Below are 16,790 nucleotides of genomic sequence, written 5' to 3' on the forward strand. Positions count from 1 at the left end.
AGTCTATGACGTTATCTTGGCAGCCAGGCGTCCCTCAACAAAAACTGTATATACCTGTTGTTGGAAGAAATTTGTGGCATGGTGCATCGACAATTCTGTTGATCCTCTATCTGCTCCTCTCTCTCAAGTTCTTCTCTTTATTCTTTCCCTTGCCCGGCAGGGTTCCACCTTGGGCACTCTGAAGGGATATCTTTCTGCTGTCTCTGCTTTCTTAAGGTTACCTGATCAGCCTTCCTTATTTAAATCTCTCATAGTTGGGAGGTTTCTTAAAGGCCTCACACATCTCTTTCCTCCTAGCCCATTCATCCTGCCCCAATGGGATCTCAACTGGTCTTAACTTACCTTATGTGTACCCTGTTTGAACCGCTTCACAACTGTCCTCCAAGGCTCTTAACTATAAAGGCTGTCTTTCTAGTAACCATCACTTCTGCCCGCAAAGTTAGTGAACTCCAGGCTCTGTCATCCAAGCCACCCTTTCTTGCCCTACATCCTGACAAAGTTGTGCTTCGCATGAGGGCTTCTTTTCTATCTAAGGTAGTGACACCCTTCCATGTCGGACAGTCCATCACCCCCTACCTTTTTTCCACCCCCACATCCCTCTCATGAAGAGGAGAGAGTCTACCGTCTGGACCCGAAAAGAGCATTGGCGTTCTATCTTGATCGCACCAAAGACTTCCGGGTGGACGATCAACTCTTTGTGGGATATGTGGGTGCAAAGAAGGGTAAGGCGGTGCAGAAGAGGACCATTTCACGATGGGTACTCTTATGCATCAAAATGTGCTACGCTCTGGCTAAAAGCAACCCCCTGAAGGTTTACAAGCTCCCTCCACCAGAGCTACTGCTGCTACCACAGCACTAGCACAGGGTGTTCCAGTCCTGGATATTTGTCAGGCAGCAACGTGGGCATCACTGCACACTTTTACCGAGCACTACTGCCTAGACAATCCGGTCCGAAGGGACAGCTACTTTTGCCGTTCGGTGCTGCAGGATTTTTTGGTGTGATCTTGATTTGCAGGCCCACCACCGGGGATGGTATTGCTCGGATATCTTGTTCATCTATCAGATGTACAATTTACTTACCTTCGTAAGCGAAATATCTGGTAGAGACATGTTCTAGTTGCAGATTCCTTACCAACCCTCCCATCCTCCCTGCACTGTGAACTGATTTCTAGGGAAAGGAACTTACCATTTAGGCCCCCAGTTTTGGCGCACCACTCTCAGTGTTCTTCATGGCTCCGCGCTACTGGCAAGGAAAGTCATGAAAAGAAACTGACATCAGCGCACTGGGGTGGCGCCTACATACGACTGCGACGTCATCACGGCGAAAACGATGCCAACGACGCCCGCGGAGTCGACCGACGCCACCTAATGGCGCGTAGAGGAACTGCTCAAAGAAAAAAATCTCCGAACCTAGTCTGATGCCTGGGGAAATTCAAAGGTAAGGAATCTGCAACTAGAATATGTCTCTACCAGATATTTTGTTTCCGAAAGTAAGTAACTTGTACGATTGGACCTTCCTTGGTGTTATATTTGGGGGCTTTGTGAGTGTGCTTTGTCAGCAAGCAGTTTCTCATTAGCCCACAGACAGACCATGTTGACTGAAAATACACTCTGCCCCTCCTTCTTGTTTCTAATTTGTCAGCTTTTCGTTATATTAATAACATTCATTTCAGTTTTTTTCTGAATTGCCACAGCCCTTGTTTCACTTGTAGGATGTTCAATTAGTTATTTGTATGAAGCGCTCTAATGAAGAGCCTCAAAACCCCTTTGTGGCAAGCATTTGTATTATAGTGACCTATTCAGGTTCTGTTCAGAGTTCCTAGTTGAAACTTTACAATTTGCTAAATCCCCTGATTGCCAGACGTTTGGCCAATAACATAATGTTAACACAATAAGACCTGCATGAACTTGCAGGCGTGTATGCTTGTACAGAAACTTATGTATCTTTTGATATTTGTTCAGCCTAGAAACTATATTTCCTCTTCAGCGCTCAAATTTAAAAGAAGAATGAAATGCAGAATTTATTTTTAAGCTTTCCATTAGTTATTGTAGATGTGGCATTATGGCTATTGGAGGCTGGAGTGGATCAACAAAATACACTGCTTCTGCAATATACAGGCTTCATTAATGACCCCTTCTTGTGACCTCTCCACTTCCAGGTCGAAGTCTTTGAATAAGTCCTAGTGTATGCTTAAGAAAGAGAAGCAGGACTCAACTTCATCCTGATACTCTGATTCAAACAAGAAGGTACGAGTGCATCAAAATGCAAGTAACACTCCATTAAGGTCACTGGCCTTGGAGTTCCCAGGCCCTTCATTAACCCAGCAGGAGATCGAGGCTTTCAAAGAGGCCATGCTACAAATGTTTCGGTGTTCTCCCGGATCGCTCTGGCCCTCGGAACCACAGGGTCTTCCAGTTGGGTTACTGTCGTCAGGTCCCTCCCCAGCACCATCTGTACATCTGCTACTAGTTCCAGTCCTGTGCTGAGTCTGGCATCATCTTCTACTCTGAAAATGAGGTCCATAGCAGTTCACATCACCTGATGCCGGTGCCCTACCGTAATGCCATTGGATAATTTGGCGCCGGCACATATTGATCCTGAACAGACATTGGCTTGAGCTTGACCAGTGTCAGATTACACAATTACAAAAGCACAAACAGTTGTGCATCCACCTTGACTGGAACTCAGTGCCTATATCATGTTGCAGCTATAAGCACAGGTTCCATTATCTTTTTTGGTTCTGACTGTGTTCCTATGCCAGAGCAGGTTGCACTCCAGGATGGTGATGACGATGATGTTGGCGGTGAGGGTATTGGCTTGTTCTCCCCTCATTACGCTGAAGATGCCTGACATCTTGAGTTACAGAATGCCAGTGGGCTTGATACCTCCCCTGAGTCTGACTTTCCACATGGACTGCCAACAGAAGAAAGTGCCTCATTTACAGACGTGGGTCGAAGGTCAGCTAAGTCACTCAGTTGAGACTAAAACAAATATATTGACAAACGTTCTGCAGCACGGACCAGCAGCATCTGAACCCTTGCTCCCATTTTACTGTGCCTTCACAGTTATTCTGATGGCTAACTGGTTAGCTGTCAGGTTGCCAAATTTCATAGGCCGGCGCCTAGTGATCTGGATTTTCTCACCAGGCACCTGGCCCTGGAGAGACTCCTTGAACAGGCCTCAACCACTAAGGTAAACCGTAGCTCATTTCCAACCAGCCCCCCGGATAAGGAATCTAAAAGGATTGATGGTTTTGACCAACATATGTTTTAGTCTGCCAGCCTAGCACTACGATTTTCCATTTTCTTCTGTGATATACAGGCTTGGCTAATGGATATACTCTTTGATGGGTCTCACTTCAATGGAGACAGCACACCTACAGCCCATTGAATGGGGCTGTTGATCTCTGCCAAACAATTTCCACACCAGAGTGGAAGAACGAGTTCTTCTGATGGGTACGTCTAACTCTAGATTTCTTGCCTTAGAATAGATTCCAAACCAGTGCCTTCCTAAGGTGGAGTGTCTTAGATCAAAAAGTCTTGCAGAACAGACTGGGCTAAAGTTATGTATCCTGTTCTTCATGCCTTTCACATCACCAATATTCTGGTGACACTCAACGTTACCTGAGGGTCTCCACTGCTGAGGATATTACTTTGGAAGCCTCAACCCTTGAGAACATCCAAGCATGGATAACTGGGTGTCATCCTAAATTCAATGTCGATAAAACAACTCCTCCTAATATTGATGAAATTGAGTTATGGAAACAACCCCTCACGCAAGAATGATACCTGATAAAAAGGTGATACAAGCATTAACACTATCAAAACTTAACTGTCACTGTGCTGTCCTCCTATTCTTGGCATTCCCAACTAACCTGGCTCCGGTCAAGGCTTCCTAAATGCTTCTGCCCTCTTGATTGTCAGGATAAGCTGTTCTAATTACATCATCTCTGGACTGCATTCATTAGGCTGGCTCCCTATAGATTGCAGAACAACCTACAAAGGTCCATGCCTACTTCCCAAATCTGTAAAATGTAAGAACCTCAGGATTTGGCCAGCAACTGAAGATATGTTTTCTTTCCCCAACTATAAAGCTCAGACGCTCTCATGCTTGAAATCCCAGTAATCAAAAGAAAACGCACATTGAAACAGCACTTCTATGTACATATGTCACAAAGCTACTACTACATGTCAGTAGTATATTGTTTGCTGTAAGAGACTTATCTCTTAATACTTATCAAACCAAGGAAAGGAAACTTCAACTTGTTCGCACTGAGCCCGTCTCAGAGAAGGCACTCTCTAGAGTCAAACCACCTTACATGACAGAGTCCATACAACAAACTACATTTACCAGCAGGTCATGAATTCTCTTTTTATTTGGAAATACAGCAGTTGTGCTGGATCTCTGGGTATAACGTGGTTGGATTTATCTTTGCTAGGCAATTGTGAAACAGCCAGCTGCAGCCAGGACCTTATTCCATTAATTTAGGATTCCCTTTGCAAAGAACATTTGTTTCATTTGAAGTGGTTTGAAGCACATTGGGAATACAGTAACAATACAGAAAAGTATTCAGAAAGCTGTACTGTCTTGTGAAAAGAAACTTAGAACTTTCTTGATCAATTCACTTGATTTTTCCAAAGACTGTAGGATTGTTGCATTAATCTTGAGTCTTATCCTGTGGAAGATTAGGGAGAACTCTTAAGTTAGGACTATATTGCATATGATATGTATAAATGACTGTGTAAAATAATCCGAGTTTGATTAATGCTTATGAGAGTTGTTAAAATAAGATTAACGGAATAATAATGTTTGCTAATTACCTTGCAGTGCCAGCTTAAGTGTCAAGTAGAAACTATAACTCATCTTTCGCGAAGATTGCATAGTGAGGGATGAAGCTTGAGCTAGTTATCCTGCTCATAGACAGAGGTGTTCATGAACATGTATTTACTCTACTAATTTCTTATAGCTTTAGTTTCAGGAGTAACAAGTTCCACATCAAAGTACAGAGAGTTGCTTACACAGAGATATCACTAGAGTATATCCAGTCACTGTTAAAGTTAGATGCTGGGCTTTCATGGCACGGTCATAAAGATAATCTTGTGTTGCCTTTAGACGCACACTATGGGGGTTATTACAACTTTGGAGGAGGTGTTAATCCGTCCCAAAAGAGACGGATATACCACCAGCTGTATTATGAGTTCCATAGGATATAATGGACTCGTAATACGGCTGGTGGTATATCAGTCACTTTACCGTCACTTTTGGGACGGATTAACACCTCCTCCAAAGTTGTAATAACCCCCTATGTCCTGCTGACATTGGTACCAAGTGGAGGTAATAATAGCAGAAGTAATAAGTTAGAGTGCTGAAGTCCAGTGTCTGTTTCCTTTCTTATTCTATTCGATTTCCTATTTCTACCACTGGCCATCAGATCATGTATGTGGTCATTAGTGGAGGCAGTAAGAGATGGAGGAATGCATCACTCCAGATGTATGAAGAATACAAGGTTTGTACTTTCTCACGAAGTGGTCTGGGGTGCTATTTCACCTTCAATCCACACTCTTACCTCTCTGTCCATTTAATCAATGGAATCCCTTCAGTCCTTTGGAGCTCCTTTAGTTACCTAAGGTACTGTGTCGAAGTTTTGTTTTTGGAGCTGGTATCTCATGCCTGACTGTCCTACTGTTTATCCATTATATATGTGTGGACTTGCCTTATTGTTACTCATCCTGCCTTTAGTATTTGTGCACTCTCGTCCCACTCCAGTCGTAAGACCTGATTTTATATTACAGACTATGGGCCTCATTATGACCCTGGCGGGCGGCGGAGGCCGCCCGCCAGGATGCCGCCCTCCAAAATACCGCGCCGCGGTCAAAAGACCGCGGCGGGTATTACAAGTTTTCCCCTGGGCTGGCGGGCGGTTGCTGAAAAACCGCCCGCCAGCCCAGGGGAAAACGACCTTCCCACGAGGATGCCGGCTCGTAATCGAGCCGGCGGAGTGGGAAGGTGCGACGGGTGCAGTGGCACCCGTCGCGTATTTCAGTGTCTGCAAGGCAGACACTGAAATACTTTGCGGGGCCCTCTTATGGGGGCCCCTGCCGTGCCCATGCCAGTGCTTTCCCGCCATGAACAGGATGGCGGTAGGGGGGGGTCAGAATCCTCATGGCTGCGGAGCGCGCTCCGCAGCCATGGAGGATTCACACGAGCAGCGGAAAGTCAGCGGGAGACCGCTGACTTTCCGCTTCTGACCGCGGCTGAACCGCCGCGGTCAGAATGCTCGTTGGAGCACCGCCAGCCTGTTGGTGGTGCTCCCGTGGTCGGTGGCCCTGGCGGCCACCGGCCGCCAGGGTCAGAATGACCCTCTATGTGTTGTATTTTTAATTTAGCTATTTGTGTAATCATTTCTCTCATATTTTCATTTCATAAAGTGCTGTGATTCTCTAGAGTCTGTGTGTAGCATGGAAAAAATTCAATAAATAATACATAAACATGAATCGAACGTAGATTTTAGCACATGAGCAGCTATTTGAACAAAGCTGCTAATGTGAAAATTGCTAAATGGCATCAAAAAATAGATAGATGGCCCTCCGATTGAACATGATACTCAATATAAATTGCTGTAAAGGAAAGCCCCGCCCGGCATCTTTTTTTTACTTATTGAAACATGTGACCCCCTACTCTGTTTAGAATCTGTAATGAGCTACTATCCTTGGGTTTTGGGGGTTCTTTGCTCTGTTGCTCTCTGTTAGACAAGTGGGAGTGGTTCCCAAAGCACTTTCCTAGGGTTCATTAGTTTTGATGCGGAGATCTGCTGTCGAGTAGAGAACAAGAAGACTAAACAACTGTTAGCAAGCCTTGCTCTCAGACATCACACATCATGTGCACCAACTGGTATCTACTGTCAAACCCTACTCCCACCACACCATACATTAGACAATAATTGCTGCTTAAAAGCCATCTAGAGTCTGGGTGTATTTAACATATCTCAGGCTGGATCCTTCCTTTATGAGGTCATATTCAGTCTTTAATATAAGCATGAAATAAGCTCCTCCTATGACTCCCTTCCCCCATTTACCATGCGCTTCTCAGATCCAGAAATGTCTTTTTTTTTCCTGTACCCGCCACCTGTGTGGGATTTGTTCAAGCATCCCCTGAGCACGACATGATCATCAGGCCTACTTTGCTTCAAGGACAGAACATGAGCTTGACCCTTTCTTCATTAACGGGTGACCCCTTCCAGAAGCCGCACTGTGTCTCCTGGCAGTGAAGTTGATTACAAGTATGTGCACCATGGAATGTATATCCTAAACATGTTGGAATGGCATTAAGATATGAAAAGCCCCCAGGCACGAAATCCCCTTTTAAGGCAAATCTCTTCGGGTCCATCTTCACTGGTCCAGATTAGCCAGGGTGGATCAAGCCTGTCATTCATAAAAGTACTGTACAGAGCAGGAACTGAGTAAGGGGTTGATGTTTTTTATTGCTGTTGTCTGTGGATTAGACAAACCAGGTGTTAGCAAGCTACTACTAGGCAGGGCTGTGACAAAGGTGCAGAATCACAGGAAAACAAAGGCCGCAATCAGGACCATGGAACTCATTGGTTCAGAGGAGCAAGTAGAAAGACCTTCATCTCAATGACTCTTATAACCTGCTTCTGGTGAACAAACCTGGTGTAGAGGCCTCTCACATGTTACCTGTGTTCTCTGCAGACCTCTGCTTCGTAGGCTGTGCAAGCTCTTTTTTCCAACTATATCGCTTGAAAATGTGAAGGTGGAGTCCTCATGAAGACTCTCATAAACCAGTTCAAAGAAAGCCTTCAAGTCAAACAAGCGTTGAAGAAAGCAGAACAACTATACTTTCCAAACTCCATAATTATCAAAAAGATATCAACTGTAATAAGGAAAGCCTTTCTGCGCTTTGATCAAGCTAATTTGGTAGTTTGCATTCAAAGAAAGCGGCACCGAGGCTCTTGGTTTTGATATGCAATCCTGCACACTCTTTGCTGGATGCAAGGTTTATAATTCAATTGGATTGCTATAATATCATAGCCAGCTACAGTGCCGTGCAGTCGGGAAAGGATGCAAAGGGAATCTAGAGGGCATTGGCATTCAGCATGAAGGTGCTGCATACTAATTGGGTAATTAAAGTAGGACTGCTAAACACACACTTTAGAGCTTAAGGAAAATTAGAAGGCAAGTGGCAGTTTATATACTGGAGTTGTCCCACTGTCCCGCCATTTTGTTATGCACACTGTACCATCTGTTGCTAGGCAATGATCAATCCCTAGTAGAACTGGCCACGATTAATTGGTCTGGATGGGAACAAATATGCCTTGAGAAGAGGAAAACCAGAAGGATCCATGACGATTATTTGTAGGCTAAAAGTTCAGGATTGGAGACAGTGACCTGGAGTGAGATGGTTTCCCTACTGGCCACTATAAATGAGAACGTGGACACATATTTCATTATTAAGCTACACATTTAATAGGCCGCTAGGAAGTGATACATTCATTTCATGTCATAGACTCAAAGCCCCATTTATCAGATTTAGCAGCTTCCAAGGTTGCGCGGATGAATGCAATCAGCGGAACAGCATGCCAGCTGAGCATCCTTAAGTAACCTTGGGAACTGCACAACTCTTCAAGGACTGGTACCTCAATTGCAGAAAGGTTTTTTCTGTACGTTTGTAGGTGACAATTCAGGGCCAAGCTGCCTAAATTTGCTCTATCGCAAGGCATTTTACATCGACACTGGCACCTCACAACTTGCGGAGGGAAGATATGGGCCGCTAGACTGCTTTAAAAACACCATTTGTAATGATCAACTTGAAGCAAAAATTTGTTTTTTCTCTTGTCATTGCAAATGCTTATGTAAAATCTTCTTGCACCTGTGCTTTTTTTTTTTAGTAATTTGGCTCCTTTTCCTTTTGATATGCACTGCGTTATATTTCTTACTGAATCTTTCCCTCTACTAATTTTCTGCTGATGTAAAACTGTTTAAAACCTTGGAATGTTGAGAGGTCCATTGAAGGCCATAGAGTAGCTCTTGGGCAATAATGGCAGGAATAAGGCTTTTGTTCCAATTTTCCAATATATATCTTTCTGGTTCTCCATTTTTAACTTAGAACATTCTACCCACAGTGGGTGGGATGGTCTAATAGCATTATAGTCCTGCTTCCTAAGGGTATACTGGATGTTAAAGGTCCTCTCGCACATTATAGGACCTTGCCAGCAACGTGGGCCTATAATTTTGGTTCAGTACATTTAGCAATCAGCATAGCCAAAAGCAGTGGGCAATAATATGGAATCAAAGTAACTGCTTTGTATAGCAACTAATCACCCAGGCTTCAGGTGCTAATGTGATAGGCAGGGATGTGGGCATTAAGGAGCCCTTCCTGGTTTCTCTACATAATTGTCTGCTACTTGCGTTTCCAGCTTATAGGGTTCAAAACTGGGAGCCATTTTTGTGAGCCTTTATCACTGAGATTTTTAATTTTGATGATTCTGATTATATATCTTATTTAATGCAGTCCAGTTGCTATGAATATTTTCTTAAGACCAGAAAGATAGAATCGCTTTGTCCTAAAAAGACATTGCGCTTGATTTAGATATTGGTGGACGGGTTATGTCGGGACGTTACACCGATGACAGCTATCCCGCCTGCCCAAATCTAAATCCCTTAGGACATAATGGGGTGGGATACCAGTCACTGTTGTATGAAGTAACCCGTCTGCTAATATCTAAATCAGGCCCATTATATTTAGCGGAATTAGGAAGTGGAAAAATCTGAATAAAGCGCAAAGTCTAATGCTTTAAGTGTTATCATGTTGGCACCATTCTCTTTAAAAAGTCCTCTCTAATAAGCCTCAAAGTCAAACCTGGCTGATCTACATTGCTTTATGGCTAAATTTCAAAAGGTATTGTTTAAGATCAAAGCTAGTATTAGGGTTTTCAGAAAAAATGTTTAATATTTTTCTGGATCTATTTCTTAAAAATCAATTTGTGGTGGGTCACGCCCCAGTGTACAACTTTGATTACTCGCTGAACTAAAATATCTCCTGAGCTGTTTATCACTTTCTACTTCGTGTTAAGTGCTTCACTGATATTTTTACAAGTTTTTTGTTTTTTGATTATAGCCATGTTTCATTAGTAAAGCGTCTAAAGATCAGTGGAATGCTACTTAATGTCGATGGATAAATAGCTTTATTAATTATTTATACCATCCAAAAACACAGAACTGGTTAAACACACACAGGGGGTCATTATGAGTTGCCGCCCACCGAACTCATTCCCCCCACTTCACCGCCAGTGCGGTGAAGCCCCCGCTGGTCCTATTATGGTTTTCCCGCTGGGCCGGCGGGCGGAAACAGTGTCTCTACCCGCTACCCCAGCGGGAAACAGGCCCTTTACATTGATGCTGGCTCCTAGAGGAGCCTGCGCCAACGTGGCGGTGCGGCGGGTGCAGCGGCCCCCATCGCGCATTTCACTGCCCATAATTCGGGCAGTGAAATGCACAACGAGGCTGTGCAGGGGCCCCCAGGGGGGCTCCGAGTCTCCCATTCTGCCAGCCTTTCCCTGGCGGTGTAAACCACCAAGAAAAGACTGGCAGAACGGGACTCATAATCCCCAGGGCAGTGCTGCTTGCAGTGCTACCTTGTCTGATTTGAAATGTCGAGACCGCCAGGCTGTCTGGTGGTGGCAGCCCGGCGGTGGCAGGGTTTCCATTGTGGCGTTCTCCGTCAGGGTCATAATATAGCAGGTGGACCGCCACTACCGCGGCAGTCCGCCCGCCATCCGTGAGTCTGGCTGTCCATGGACCGCCAGACTCATAATGAGGGCCTTAATCCCCAACGTCACCATTTCATATGCACCATGATGAAATTTGCATAGGATTTGAAATCGGATTATACTATTGCAAAACATTATTATCACAACACTATAAACGGCATGCTGTGTAGATCCTAGAGCATTCTTAATCCAGCGCCCTATGGGTCGTTTTATCCTTAGCCAGCACTCCCTGCTGTTATCAAGACCCTTTGCTATGTTTCATTAAAGGGCCCCAGGTTGTTTCTTGTTTGTGGGGCCGCCTCTGCCCTTAAACATATGTTTCACTGGGGTTGCACCTATCGCTCTTAATGCAGTATTCTGGAATTTTAGGACAGGCTAGACAGCCCAGTGAGATATTAAAAAAACCTTGCCATCTACCCACTCGGAGGTTCGTTGGGACGATTTCAGTAATACATGGGATCCATGCCTGTCACAGAATTAGAAGCAGAAAGTGCTAACAGGTTGAGTTTCAACTTTTTTAAAAGACTTTTCTAGGTCCCCTTTGTACCAAGCTCCATAGCAAATTACAGATTTTTTCCACCTTAAAAAAAAGATCCCCATAACTATTTTTACTGTAGTGAGCTAGTCATAGGCTCATCTGAATAAATCCCCTCTATGGCACTTGCAAACCTTTACATGCACATAAAAAAACACTTTAATTTGTTTTTTACTAAATGACATTCAGGTCCAAGGCGGTGCCCCTTTGGGCCATAGGGTATTTCCTGGAGGCCCTGCCATGGAGGAGTTTATCCCTGTTTACAAAATGTTGAACAACATTCTGGGCACCATAAACAGACTGACTCCAATGGGAGTCTGATGGTAGAGGAGAAGCATTACATTATCCAGATTAAGGGCCTCATTACGACCCTGGCGGTCATAGACCGCCAGGGTGGAGGCCGAATGAAGTACCGCCAACAGGCTGGCGGTGCTTCATCAGGTATTCCGAACGCGGCTGTGAAGCCGCAGTCGCCCAGCCGGGTCCGGCGGTTTCCCGCCGGATTTCCCCCGGCTGGGGGAATCCTCCATGGCGGCGCTGCATGCAGCGCCGCCATGGGGATTCCGACCCCTTCCCGCCAGCCTGTTCCTGGCGGTTTACACCGCCAGGAGCAGGCTGGCGGGAACGGGTGTCGTGGGGCCCCTGGGGGCCCCTGCACTGCCCATGCCACTGGCATGGGCAGTGCAGGGGCCCCCTAACAGGGCCCCATAATGATTTTCAGTGTCTGCTTTGCAGACACTGAAAATCGCGACGGGTGCCACTGCACCCGTCGCACCCCTGCAAATCCGCCGGCTCCATTCGGAGCCGGCTTCCTCTTTGCAGGGGCTTTCCCGCTGGGCCGGCGGGTGATCTTCTTGAGATCGCCCGCCGGCCCAGCGGGAAAGTTAGAATCACCGCCGCGGTCATTTGACTGCGGTGTGGTGTTTGGGCGGTTTCCGCCCGGCGGGCGCTGCCCGCCGGGGTCGGAATGACCCCCTAAGTGTCAATAGAGTGGGCTTCAGATTGATACCGATCAAACCCTTACAAATAATATATTATACTAGAACAAGATTAAAAACATGAGAAATATGAGTAGATCCATTAGAGTCTGGGGGCAAGCCAGTGACTTCTCGCATACTATATAGCGCTGCCACAAACGGAGGGGGTTCTGGGAAGAAGATGGTATCTGCCTGAATTCCACATTAACAATTATACAGATGCAAAGGAACAGCCTTCTGTTGCTGGAAATTTGAAGTGATTGATGACCCACCTCCAAGATATGTTAAAATGCTCTGTGAATTGGAGTTGGTCAAGACATTGCAAGGTTATGAGGGAGCCATGTAATTGTGACCATGGAGGAGTGGTGTTCAAACATGGATTGGTGCATGCTCACTGAGAAATACGTGTAGGTTAGGGGTTGCCTCTTGCATTATGGTAATGTCTGGAGTCCTTGGATGAAATGTCAAGGGAAGAAGTTCGATATCTGCTGCATATTGTGAAAGACTGATATATTAAGAAAATAAAATTGGGTTGTGACATCTGAAACTTTTTATTATTGTAGCACAAGCTTCTCTTTTTAGTTATGCTTGTAGTAATGAGGGTTCCTCTGTAGGAATGGTCTCTGATGTTTAACATCCTGCCGCATGTGTTTTGTTTTTCAGGCATGGGCTGTTTCTGGGGAGCAGAGAGGAAGTTTTGGAATCAAAAGGGTGTCTATTCTACTCAGGTTGGCTTTGCTGGAGGATACACTTCTAACCCGTCTTACGAAGAGGTCTGCTCAGGTATGGATATTTTTCTTAATACCATTATGACCGGTTGATAATAGTTAAACTTGAGAAGATTAAAAGTAATTGCACAATTTAGAAATGGATTGGTACACTTAGGAGGTAAATTTGTTCTTAAACTCATATCTACAACCAAGGTTATCTATTTTACGCCTGCCAGATATTCACGAAGGGTTTCCTGGAAGGTATAAGTCCTTTTACGGGTGTGGACACCTCCGCCAAGAGTGTGGAAACTTTGGACGTTTGCAAACACCCAGGCCTGTAGCCAGGAGTATATTTTTCAGGGGGCATGACCCTCAGCTATGACGAGACATTTAAGCTGTGCACTAAAGGTGCATTTTTTCTCAAATACTTGTAGTGTAAAAGGTACTGGTGCAAGCTTTTAAAGCACACCATGCTTCTTGTGTGATTGATTGTACTACTAATTAGCGATCCCCAGAATATCGTGGTACAAGAATATCAAGGACAGAATACCGAAAGGTAAGTGAATAAAGGAAATTATAGATTTACTATTCTTAACTCTACCTCAACGTACCAAGAAGATATATGTATCATTTAAGTAGATATATTTATCAGGTAGGAGTAAGGTATAGAAACCTATGCTTAACTGTTTATATTTTGGATTCAGTATTCTGTCATCAACTTTCTGTGCCTTCAATATTTTGATTTTGATATTAAGTGTGCACAAAATGTGATTCTATGTAAAGGAATACATAGATGTTTTAAAGGTACATATTAAAGCACAATCAACTTTCCACAGTCCAACTTTAAATCCTATCAATTAGATATAATTTAAAATAGAGGGGTGTAAAGTTGTAAAGTTTGCTGACTCCCAACTTTGTGTTTTTTTTTTAAACTGCTCCACACCTCTTAATTGTGATGGTTGGTGTCCAGCTTCCACAATCAACATTTTATTGCTGTAGGAATCATACCAGGAACATTCTGCATCAAGAAATCATCACACTTGGAAGGCATGAAGGAATAACCTTACCTCAAGTAAACTACTTAATCTGCTTTCTGAGTTTCCTAATGCCACCCAGCTTCGTAAGTTTAGTTTTAACTTAATTTAGCACTAATTTAAATTAACTTTAGAGAGAGCTTAGAGTATATTAATCCAGGACACTTTTGATACATTAGTGGCAAACAATTTAAACGTTTTAGGGCTTCAACAATGGTGAACCCTAATCAAATAATGTAAGTGTCAGTTTACAAGGAAAGTTGGGAAGGTCCCACAGTAAATTTCACTTAAAAGTTGTTACAGAAGATGTATAGCTGAATGACATTTGATCAAAAGCACCAGTCAGATCCGAATGGATGTGAAGTCGGCTCTGCCACTGGTATCCATCCCTCATATTTACAGGCAGGTTGTGCTAAAGGTACCGTACAATTGGACACCTTTGTCCAACATCGTCTAGCAAGATAGGTACGTTGGTACAGTAAATGATGGGTATTTGTGCAATCTTAGGATGAGTCTATTTGAGGCCTATTGCCTGGCTGAGGACACTAGTTCCATCTCCAGTTAGAGGAGCCGTAGATGGGCAGGCAGCAGCACTGCCTCTAAGGCTTTGAGTGGTGGTTTCACTCTTTGTATCCAGGTTCCTTCGCTGTGATAAATTCTCTCTTTGATGCTGCTTGAATGGTGCCTCCCATTTTGATGCCACAGAGTCCCCATTTTCAGAATTCTGGGCATTCTCCTCTCTTTCACATGCAGTAGACTCCTTGCATAGAACCCTCAATGTGGCACCCTCTATGTGCCTAATGATGCTTCGATGAAAATACACTTTTATGAGTGGTGAATGCAGAAAGCATTGAAGACTGCCATGTGTACTAGAAATGAAAAATATTCACTTGCAGGGCTATTGCTTGGCATTACTACTGGTGCAGGTAAAAATCAAGCTTTATGTTTTGAAACAGTTAAGAGACTGACTTATTTAAATGTATACTAGGAAGACAGATCACGTCCTTAATAGACCTTGGGCTTCTCAGGGGGTAGGTTGTACTTTCCAGCGAATATACCAGCAAATGTAGACCTGGCTGATATGCATTAAAAGAGAAGGTGTCAGCTTTCACCAAGATCATAGCGTAACAAATAACAAGGGAATGTGTTTTTTAAGCAGTTTGTAAAAAGCAATGTAGATAAAGTAACTATAGCTAGAACTCACAGGACTTCAAAGACTACTATGCAAGGTGATTGTTGGATTATACACTAAATCATATTGGGCCAGCTGTGTTTGTAAAAATATGATAAGCTATACATTCCACATAAAATCTACAATCACATTTTCTCCACATGCATCTACCTCTCATTTTGCTCCTTGGGGCTCTATTTTGTTTTCTCTCTTCTCATCTCCTAAACTCTGTATCAACTGCCTCTCTCACCCTTTTCCCCATCATCCCTTTCTGTTTGCCAGCCTTACCTATCTCCCCCTTTCTGTCTCTCCCGGGCTCTCTCTTGCCTTTTCTTTTTACTCTGTTTTCTTTCTGCTCTTCTCTCCCTTCCTTTTCTAGAACGTCTTCTCTGTACTTCTCAATATTTTTATTCTCTCCTTAGCTCTTGTCTTCATAGACCCTGGTACGGCAATGGAAACTTTTTCTTGGCTTTGCATGGCTATGAGCAGCAGCTGCCACCTTTTTTTGGCCACTGTATTTTCGCTGTTCCCTAGCCCCAGGCGCCTACCATTGTTGGGGACCTTTGGCCCTGGAGAAGTCCCCTATGACTAGAACAATTAAGAGTGCAATGTGGCAATCATATCCCTGGAGCTTGTTGTCCATTCCTGGTGGACAGTATTTGAGGCTGCATGGATCTGTTGGGTTTTAACTGCTTTACTGCAGACAACAACCCATTGACGTTCACTGCATAACCTTCACAATATGGTGGACTTCAGCAGGTTGTGCACAGTACCAGAAAAGTAAATACATCTGGTGAAAAATACCAGAAACATTTTCTTTTCCAAAATCAAAGTCGGGACACAAGAAAAATGGTTCCCTCAAATCCCAAGTTTGATTTTTGTATGGCTGTAATGCGTAGGGCACTGTGCGTGCTGAAGTCACAGCAAACAAATGTGAAAGCAGGCCATGCTAATGGAATCTGCTTGGATTCAGAAATGTCTTCCCGCACAGCATTCTTACACTTCTCCCAGTAACATTAGTACCCCATTGTGTTGCTAGACTACTGTCCGTGAAAGGAATGGCTTCAAACACAACAAGGAAACATTAAGATTTTGTCTTGCACGTTGACTCATTCTGGCCATGTGTGTAGCTGTGGTATTTAGGCAAGGACTTGATTGGATCCCAGAAAAACCTGCCAGGCCCATACATTTCTGAAAACAAGCCATCTAAGGTAGTCCAAGGTGGTGTGGCTTGCATAGATCTCTGTACTTTTCTTACCGTGAATGCCCTGCAAACACTAAACTTTGGCTAAATCACAGACCCTCCTAGGGAAAAGGACTGTTATACCTACAAGCTAAATACAAATAAAACAGGATAGTGCACTCCAGCTTGCACCACTTATCATACCATCTCACCATAGGAAATCCATAGGAGGCACTGCTTTCTCAGAAGACGCTCCCAAGATCTGGAACGCACAACCAGCCAGCATTCAAAGCATTGAGAAGTGTCAACACTTCAGAAGACAGTTGAAAACATGGCTGTTTCCAAGACAGCTATACCACCCAACATGCCTACAACAGAACCCGGATAGACAGT

At 44.1% G+C, this 16,790-nt stretch overlaps 1 protein-coding gene across 2 annotated transcripts in view; it reads left to right on the forward strand.

Annotated features, from left to right (window-relative positions):
- Positions 1-16,790, forward strand: part of MSRA (methionine sulfoxide reductase A) — an 885,765-nt gene that overhangs the window by 309,512 nt on the left and 559,463 nt on the right. For both annotated transcript variants that reach the window (XM_069233798.1, XM_069233799.1), the window contains exon 3: positions 12,963-13,082. In XM_069233798.1, the coding sequence (XP_069089899.1) occupies positions 12,963-13,082 (120 nt within the window). The remainder of the gene's footprint in view (positions 1-12,962; positions 13,083-16,790) is intronic.

This window comes from Pleurodeles waltl, chromosome 5, assembly GCF_031143425.1.
Source record: "Pleurodeles waltl isolate 20211129_DDA chromosome 5, aPleWal1.hap1.20221129, whole genome shotgun sequence".
NCBI classification, from domain to species: Eukaryota; Metazoa; Chordata; class Amphibia; order Caudata; family Salamandridae; genus Pleurodeles; species Pleurodeles waltl.